Consider the following 9780-nt stretch of genomic DNA (forward strand, 5'->3'; position numbering starts at 1 on the left):
AGCAGTGGGGTGTGAATTGACAACCCTGTATAAATAGAAGGATTTGAGGGAGGTGAGGCTGTGCTGCTAGGATCACATGCCTGTTGTTAGCGCTGCTACTTTTTTGAATGTGTAATTGTTGTAAGTTTTGATTATTTAATTATCCGTGGTACTGCAGACCACTGGAAATAAACAATCAGCTCTGGAAAAATACAATGTCTGACTCTGCCTACCTACCATCACCCTAGCCACTCTGGCCAACCTACCACAACCACTATCTCAGAGTCTGTGGGTTAAAGTTTCAATTCCCCTAGTCTATATCCTTGATGTTCCACTTCTGGGATTTCTCCGGTGCCGCAAGGATATTCCGCCGGATGCATGTACTTTCTGCGATGTCCGTTTCCTTTGGCTTTTTTGTGCTGGAATTTTAAACCTGTTGATTGAACGGTTGATTTATGAAGACTATGGTTGACTACTCCTCAGATGTCTGCAGACAGCTTCTTCTTCCTTTCATGTGGCTCCCTGCAGAACTTGGGGGGTGGCAGTAGCTCAGTCTGTAGGGAGTTGGGTTGGGTCACTGGTTCAGGTCCCCATGCGGACTAAAGTGTGGACTGGTAGCTGGAGAGATGCCTGGTCACTGCCAAGGTGCTCTTGAACAAAGCGCCAAACCTCCAACTGCTCGGGGCACTTTTCCATGGGCAGCGCCCTCACTTTGACATCTCTCATTTAGTGCATGTATAGGTGTATTTAGCATGTGTGTGTAGTTCAGGCCTGTGTGTAATAACAGATCTGAAATAAAGTATGCATCGTTGTTATTAGTACGGGACTATTGGTTAAAAGAAAATGCCAATAAAACTGAATGTTTATATCCCATGTGGACTGAACAGACCCTCCTCTGCTCCGCAGCGTGTGGATGGTCTGGCAAAGCAAGACTACAATACACCTGAATTACCACAGAAAACAACGCTATTTGTTCAAATGAGGATCATTTGCACCAACATGGACTTCACACACAATGAGTGATCCATTGAGTACCTTGACAAAGACACTGACGAACTGGATCAACAAACCACTAGTAACAGCCTAGAGGCATGATGACATGCCTCTAGGCTTTTACTCTGTCTGGCTTAATGCACCGTTCTCCAAACTCTGAACAAGAATGAGGTCAACTCATTAGCAACTTTTTAAAGAAAACAATACATTGACTTGTGTCGCACAAGCTGCAAACTGGACTCCACCTCTTATTGTGTATGACCCAAGTCAAACTACTATGTATTAATTTAACAAACATGCAAAGGAACCTAGATATTTGTGTTGCTCTTATTGCAGTTTACCAATAATATTTTCAATACCAGGAAGATGAAAAAACAAACTATACTTTTAACTTTGTGTGTGTATTAACTTACAACCCTCCTAACCCCAAGACTTGCCGGTTTGAAAAAGCATTTTAAAAAGAATGTCTATGAAAAATCACTTAAACTTTATTGTACGTTGTATTCTGAATATTCCGTCTCTGAATGTGTCTCGGCAAAATTATGTTAGATTAAATTATGTAAAAAACTCCAAAGTTAGGCCACGTAGTGTATAAAAAACTCACACAGAACATGTCCAATTTAAAAAAAGTTGTGAAAATTATCAGATTCAATTATTTTTCTATTTTTTTCTCCTGTTTTTCCTTTTTTATGCCATTATAACTTTGTTGTACAGTTCAAAAGACAATAAGGAGCTACTTCTGGCCATGGATATGTGTGTTAATTTAAGAGGCCAGACCTGCATATGAGTAACAATGTGACAGGAGCAAAAAAACGCTCACAAATGCCTTTGGTTTCAGAAGGCTTTAGCAAATGGGGGGGGGGGGGGGGGGGGGGGGGGGGGGGGGGTGTAAAGGTAGGGCAGCTCTACTTACAGTGGAGCTCCATCAGCCAGAGAGGTTAGAGAGAAAGAGGCCAGAGAGCCCAGCAGCCACAGCAGAGTCCTACTCATACTTCAGCCTGATCATGATCCTCTGTAGACTGTTGTCTCTGCAGCACCTTCCTTTTATCCCCCCGCCCCCAACCTCCTCCACTGCACCCACCTCACTACTGTCCAGCCGGTCCTCCCAATTACAGATCCATTTTGGACACTGGGTTGTTTGCATTTCTCAACCCTCCCATTGACCCAGTGGGTCAGCACGACCTGGGAGAGCGTTGTTGCCCGGCCGGAGTGGCGTCCCATCAGGTCAATGTGACCTTATACTACTACTACTGTAACTAATAATAATAAAAATAATAATAATAATAAAGCTACTGATAATAATTGTAATAATAAAACTAATGGTCTTAGAGGTCCCGTTTTGGAAACTTTGCTTGGTGGATCCTTCAGAAGAGTTTTATTTGTTTTTTCCTCGTGTTCTCATTTTCCCAGGTTTTCTGCCAAGTTCCTGTGCCACCCGGGAAACCCATTCCAACATCAGGCTGCCCATGCGGCAGGAAGGGAAAAAGCTAAATTACTAAAAACAAAACACACACAAATAAAAAAAAAACCAGGAACTTTACACCAAAGAAGAGGAACCACCAAGACGAACAAGAAGCTGAATGGATACTCCGAGATCAGTGATCGTTCACTACAATAGCAACAAGGGCGGACAACCCTGACAAGTTGATCGGCGGGTACAGCTGCAGACGGAGGACCACTCGCTGGCCCCTGGCCGTCTTCCTCAAGATCGTAGACGTGTCTGCCTACAACGCCTTTTGTCATTTGGCGAAAGACAACCCCGGACGGATGGGCAACAAGAGGCACAGGAGGAGGGTGTTGCTAGAGCAGATGGAAAAAAGAGCTCTAGGGGTTATTATGGGGTTAACTGCAAGGGGTCTACCTGACCCAGAGGACATGTTGTGTGTGCTAAATGTGAAGGACACATGAGGGGAAACTGTGACAATTATAGGGTATTTGCGACGAGTTAACCTGACCCAAAGTATGTGTGTAAAGTGAAGGATAGGCAGGGGGGACAAGATTGCACCCTGCAACACAAACTATTGAATGTAAGTTGTAAATTGTGAACACAGTAGGCTACAGTAACGCTAGTTATTTAAATTAGCTAAAACGTAATTTGCTCCCAACTGGTCCCCCAATCAAAGTTAAAGAGTAAATGCCATAAACATATTACGTGTAAATCTTTACAATCATTTACCAAAATAACAATCATGCCTGCCTTATTGCACGATCTAAACTTTCATGAAAACTTGCCATTTTCAGCGTGTATTTGTAGATCGAAGGTTGTTGTTTCCCGACGCGATGGATTTTGTGAACAGTAACACAGTGAACGTGGGGTGAGGGGCAAATCCTGCTGGATATCAGGTTTTATCATAGACTGTAAAAAATCCTGGAAATGTACTTCTCTTTGTCACAGCATATAGTACAGGCTGATAACTGAGGCACAAACTAATAAGGCTGGTGCATGTTAACAAGTAAAAATGACCTGATGTGCTAATGAATGTGTCCAGTAGCTGCGGCAGGGGAAGGCAGAGGAGTGGAGGAAGGTGGGTGTTATCAACACCTTTTTTTTCAACATCTTTGAGGGTGGAGTGTGAGCAAGAGTGTACAGGCATTTGATTCATCACTGACCTCTTTTGCAAACCGTATTGCTGTAAATAATCTTCCCTTGAGTCACCAAAGAAAATGTAGCTCAGTCCTAGGTGTCTTCTTTGAATCATTCTTTTTCATAACTATGTTTGCTGGTCAGTATGTCTGTCCCATATATGTTAGGGAAATGTGGTTTGCCTGGCATGGACCAGGGCCAAGGGCGTGCCCGCTAAGTGTCTCATAAAAAACTAACCGCAGCGAGTCCTACAGCCGGACTGGCCTTGAATCGTCACTCGGCCTGCATCATTAGCGGTTAAAATGGGCCGTGGTGTACATATAAAACTGTGCCAGCTATCCAGAATCCATTACACTGTAGATCTGCTCCCACCTTACAGAGACAAACCCTCCCAAAAAACATTTCAAAGCAAATTAGAAAAACCGTAACTACAACGTGTTTCCTCGAATTTCCTCTTTTGCACTCAACTCGATTTCTAAAGTCTTTGTGAAGGATAACAAAACACGAGATCTTTCACTTGTACCACTTCCATGTCTCTAACACACTTCATATGCTGCGATTTAGTATGCATTGCAAAAAATGCTGCACACACAAAATGGTGTAGCATCCTGGATGTCCTTGTGCAATTCCTGATGCATTTCCTCATTTCACAGTCGACCCAGCACGCCGTCCTTTGCACACCCACGGACACAGACTATCATCCGCCCTCTTCTTCCTCCTTCTCCTCCTCTTTCTCCTCCTCCCTACCTGCAGAATCTCAGCTCGTTGTTTTTGACTTGCTGATTAACCTCTCCCCGCCCCGAGGAATGTCTCACATTGGGTTCTGGAGGACCAAAGGACCAAAACATGCCCAGCTTTTTCTAATGAGTTCCAGCCGCTCCGGGCTTTGGGCGAGTTAGCCTGCTGTGATTGGCACCTGCTTAGGAGGACAGTGTGGCGGTGAAATGGGGATGAAAGCGGCGCTTTGCTGCGGGAACACTGACTCCATCCCACAGCAATCAGCAATGAGAGAGCGAGGTCATATTTGACAGACTGAACATGAACGGTAAACTTTGATGTTGCAAATGTTTCAGTGATTAAAGCTGGTTGATGTACGAACACACAGAAGTGGTACTAGAGGTAGTCATCTGTATTTTATCAGCTTTCTGTGCAAACCGGTTTGCCAAATATTTGGTATAATTTAATATAAAGAGCAGAAGAGGCTGATGAAGTTCTATATTTTTGTTATTGTCATCCCATAAAAAGACCCAAAACAACAATGAATTGATTCTTCTGACAACTGTTGTGTGTGTATGTATCTTTTTTCTCACTGTCCAAAAATGATTAGAAACACATCATAAGCTCACATACTGTCATACATTCTGTCATCTCAATTTAGGCTTGTATTTACATTTTATTTTACTGGTTTTTTTAATTCTTTTTTATTGCTTTTTAATGTTTCTGTTGGTGTGTTTAATTCTACACCTATGAAACACTTTGTGACTTTGAAACATTGGATATTATTATTGTCTCTCCATCTCTCCAATCCAAAGTGCATATTTCAACACAACTCTTCTTCTGATCCACCCCTACTTATAGAAGTAATAACATTTAAAAACCATACAATAGCTAATATTGGCGTGCAAATGACTTTATATATACATGGTGTAAGCAGGCTGTACTGGGCTAATGCAGAAAAAGCTCAAGAGATATTGGTGGAAAGGCTTACCTATGGCCTTAGTTGGCTTGAAAAACATGTGGTTTGGTCCCTCATGTGATTCTTTCCCATATCTTAAACATTTTACGTAATATCAACTCAAGAAATAGCTTTGCATCATCCTTGCCTAACGTATGCCATGGGACTGATAAAGATTTAGCCCCCACTTTACTCAAACATAACTAGATATTGTATCTGCACAGAGACCTTTTAAAACTCACACACTTTAATGTCAATAAACCCAGCAGTGTGTTTGTGTGCGCCTGGCTCCCTTTATCTCAGCCTTTTCTGACCACGGCCAAGCGACTCTTCCGGGGCAGAAAAGGTGCAACAACAGCGTGTCTACTTTGTTTTAGGAAATGAAGCACAGGATTGCATCGATAGCCCTGTGCAGCAGCTCACAGACAGTTCCGGGCTCTTGGGTTAGACGACAGCTCGCTGCCTGGTCACCCTGACAGGACCTCCCCAGCAGGAGTGATGCACCACATAATGGGAAATCAATTCTATTTTTGTTGCCTTGGTAGGTGGGCTTAAGGAATAATTACTCAGTCAAGAAGTGGGGAAGAAGGGGAGAGAGAGAGAGAGAGAAAGTCTGTCCTCACAGCTTATCCACTGTGGTCTTACTGCTCCTGCGCTGATGTGAAACCAATACCATTATCCGGTTAAACCCTCCATGGACTGCTAAGAAAAACAGCAGTGTGAGGCTGCGCCACCGACGTGTGGTGCTCCTTAATGAGATTCCTTGGAGTGCATTCTGAAATTTGCTGGGATTTCATGATTCTTTTAGCGTTGACTTCTTTCCGTCTGACTAGTTGGTCCACAGGGAGGCAACAAATGATTACACACTTAAACACCCCGGTGCCCTTACAAGGACACTTCATTTGTATCAGTCAGCCGAACCCCAACTCCCCCCTAGCCCTTACACACCACCTACGGAGAGACACAGGCAGTGTAATAGGCATCTATTGCCAGCATTACTCTTAGATAGAATAGCTTCGTCCATGGCCTTTTTCCCTGGTGGGAAACCTAAAAAACCTTGACTTGTGGTCCAACCTTTTTCATTGTGAGTTGTGAAAAGCTCCAATAAGTTATTGCAGCTTTTTCACACAGCATCAGCATGCTGTTTCTACAAATAAAGGGAGGGAACAAAGGCTTTGACCATAGCCCACCACCAAAATGGCGGTTAGATCTAAAATGCACTTTGGTTATTGCGAGTCTTACGTCATCAACAGTTGATTGCAATGCATAATTTTGCATTTTGGCTACACCTTTCTTTACATTTTTCAAGAATGCATTACTTATTGTATGTTAATACCTCAGGGGAAGAGGTTCAGATAGACAGATAGTTTCTTGTGGCCCTATTAACCAAGGAGATCACCCAGTCAAAATACTTCCAAAAGGAAGACCGTGTTGATTGCCTAAGAAATCCAAAAGGCTGTCATCTCACCCTTTCTCAAACATACAACCGAAATCCTGAATCCTTTTCTTCTGATACCACCCCCACTACCACTCACTGTCCGGCTCCTCCACTTCCCTCACACTGCTTGCATCGCAGCAGGCTGTTCATCTTTTGTGAAATGTGTGAAAAACACAACAAAGGTTTAAGATGACTGGGGTTGAAATGTGGATGCATCTCTCCCAAACCCAATTAACACAGAGTCAATAGAGAGCAAATTAAAAAGGCCCCAGGTGGTGGACCTTGCCAGAAAATGCAAACGGAATCAAGACAGTCAAGGCCAGCACAAAGGCACAAACCCCCTGGTTCTGTATCACCCTCCTGACCTTCCCTGATTAAAGCAAGGGGAGATTATTTAGGCCCTTTTCTTTCATGAAGAGGGTAAATGGGGGGAGAGGGCATCCATTCAAACAGGGCAAAAGGCTGGGTAACATGGCTGAGTTTGGGTTGGGTACCATTGAGGCTGCTCACTGAGGTGTGAACAACCCACCTCCCAAAGACAACATCTCCAGTGGAAAAAAAAAAAAAATAAATCCTCAATGAAAATGGAAAACAACTCTGGTAGGCAGGATTTAGACAAACATTGGGAAATACCAGCCTATCCAGGGAAACCGTGCCAGGACTTTATATATTTCCCATGCTATGTTCAGTTGTTTTCAAGTTTTCCATTAATGCCTCGTCCACTCCGTGTGGACTGCAGTCAGCATTGTATATTGCAACAGTAATTACAAATATGTTTATGGTTTGCATGAGCCTATTTAGGCACCAGATGAGTGGGAGTTGTCTCATGGAATAATGCAATGTGTGTCACATAGAAGTATTTACAGGTGATTTTGTGTACCGTTCTTGATTGAAAATGCACACTGAATTGTCTTAATCACATTTATATTCATATTTTGCTCATGCTGCTAAGAACTTTTTTCAAAATCCGTATGCACCATGAGTCATAAGTACATTACAGCCAGGGTTCTGTTTAATGGGTGCTTGACCTTTATTTCAAGAGTAATACGAGTAGGTTGCTGGTCTCAGAGGCTGAGTGAATACCTCACTATCCTCCCTTTCTACTTCATAATTAGGTCCCTTCACCCATCTAACCACGTATATTGTGTGACTCCCCCTCGTCCAATTTAGTCACAGCATGTCAGATCGGACATAAGGGATCCCCTGCCCCTTTGCACAGGACCTTTGGTGGATGATCCACCCTCAATTCAGACATAGAGCCCTGTGGAGACACCTTTCACTGGGCAAAGCCCACTCCTGGCAAGATGTGAAGCAGCGAGGGAGCTAAAGTAATTACAGCTGGGCCTGTCTCCCTCCCTGTCTAAGCCAGGGGCTTACCCAGCACAATGGGGCCTTTAGCAGAGTGCCTATCCTCTTTTAGCTCCACGGTTTGGAAGCACTGGGGCCTACAAAGGGACTTCCATTAGTGTAATTACAGGAAAAATGAAGTGCAGTTTTGTTCTGTATCTGCACTAAGTTGTTTGGCAGGTTTTTTTTTTGTCTGTCCTTGTTATGCGATAGAGGGACCTCTGGATTCTTTTAGCTTTTATTGAGCGCTTGGGCGATAATGAAACATAGGCCAAACTGAGTGAGCAATATCTAATGAAGGATCTTTTACTGTTTGTTTTCTTTTTGCTCTGATGCTTAAAGAAAAGAAGTTAGTCTTATTCCCATGGCAACCAGACTAGGGGGTAATTTGCGGGGAAAGATTGTATCTTAAAAATGTCCTGCACCTTAACGCCAGATCCTTTCTAGAATAGTAAAATGAAAATCCTTTCAGCCTCTCTGGGAATAAGATGCTGGCCTTAGCTTGGATATAAACATGTGTATTTTACTACAGCCATCTGAGCTGAGACAAACGACTCGTATCAGAGTCAATATTTGCTCTCTGGATGAATCATAAATCTATTGTGTCTTTTGAAAACAAAGACTTGATCAGCAACATGTTTTCAATGTTGTAGCTGTGCAGCGAGGTAGAAACAGTACCAACAATCAGGGCTAAAAGAAATCATCTGTTCACTCTTTAATTTGTCAACAATAGCATGGTAAAACAGGTGTGAGTTACATCCAAAATGTAATACATTATAGATTACTAGTTACTGTCATTTGAGAGTAATTCGTTATATTACAATATTACTGTCTCTGAATTGTAATCCTACGTTTGCACTACTTTTGAGTTACTTTAACCAAAATAAAAGCAGAAGTTTGACTTGGCAGTTATAGCTTGTGAATTTCACTACAGGATCAATTAAGTCTCCTCTTTTTTTTCTCAGCTTCTCTTCATAATCGTCAGACTCATCTACCATCCCTTATGGAACTAGCTCCGGTCTGCCATGCACCAGCTCTTAGTTACGCTGTGATAGTGTTAGACTGCCGGGGGATGTCCTTCCTTTGACACACTGAGCTCCTCTCTCCTCTCTCTTTCCATCCATGTCCCAGAAATGCTTGATATTAGTTTAGATCTCGGGAGTTATTCCCCGGAGTCCTTATGTTTTCTTGGATTAGGGTGGCACCTAAATCATGGTGGCATCTGTCTCCGTGGTCCTGCTCCGCGCCCTGCTACACCTTGCTACACCCTGCTACGCCCAACAGTGCCCTGCTATGCCTGGCCATGCCCTGCTACACCCTGTGATGCCCTGCTACATCCTGTACATTATAGAGTATGGTCTAGACCTACTCTATCTGTAAAGTGTTTGAAATAACTCTTGGAATGATTTGATATTATAAGTAAAATTGGACTGAATTGAATGAATACATCATAGATTATTCTTAAAATTTTGTGTAATTAATGTGAATATGCAAAGTAACTAAAGCTATGAAAATAGAGAAGTAAAGCATAGGCAAGTAGGAGAAATTTTCAATTAAAAGTACCTTTCAGTTGTTTTTGAAGTACATGGTAGTTGCTTTCCACGGCTTATAAAATGCAATGATATTTGCAAGCCTAAACATGGGGGGCGGGGTGCGACTAGCCCAAGTTATCCCATCCCAGGAGAGCTGACCTGGGCTGAGTGATGGCTTCCCCCACCCCCTCAGATGGTGGACCGGGGCCATGGTCATGGCCTGCAGGTGCAA

The 9780-nt window shown here is 43.0% G+C and overlaps 1 protein-coding gene and 1 long non-coding RNA gene across 2 annotated transcripts in view; one reads left to right on the forward strand and one right to left on the reverse strand.

Moving 5' to 3' along the window:
* LOC116697857 (complement C3) overlaps window positions 1-2014 on the reverse strand; it is a 36224-nt gene extending 34210 nt beyond the window's left edge. The window contains exon 1 of the mRNA XM_032529384.1: window positions 1886-2014. Within this exon, the coding sequence (XP_032385275.1) occupies window positions 1886-1962 (77 nt within the window). The 5' untranslated portion in view covers window positions 1963-2014. The remainder of the gene's footprint in view (window positions 1-1885) is intronic.
* The window catches only part of LOC116697861 (uncharacterized), a 25637-nt gene extending 20871 nt beyond the window's left edge, over window positions 1-4766 (forward strand). The window contains exon 4 of the long non-coding RNA XR_004334063.1: window positions 4756-4766. This is a non-coding gene — a long non-coding RNA (uncharacterized LOC116697861). The remainder of the gene's footprint in view (window positions 1-4755) is intronic.
* The last annotated feature ends 5014 nt before the right edge of the window (window positions 4767-9780 follow it).

The sequence above is a fragment of the Etheostoma spectabile genome, chromosome 11, assembly GCF_008692095.1.
Source record: "Etheostoma spectabile isolate EspeVRDwgs_2016 chromosome 11, UIUC_Espe_1.0, whole genome shotgun sequence".
Classification (NCBI taxonomy): domain Eukaryota; kingdom Metazoa; phylum Chordata; class Actinopteri; order Perciformes; family Percidae; genus Etheostoma; species Etheostoma spectabile.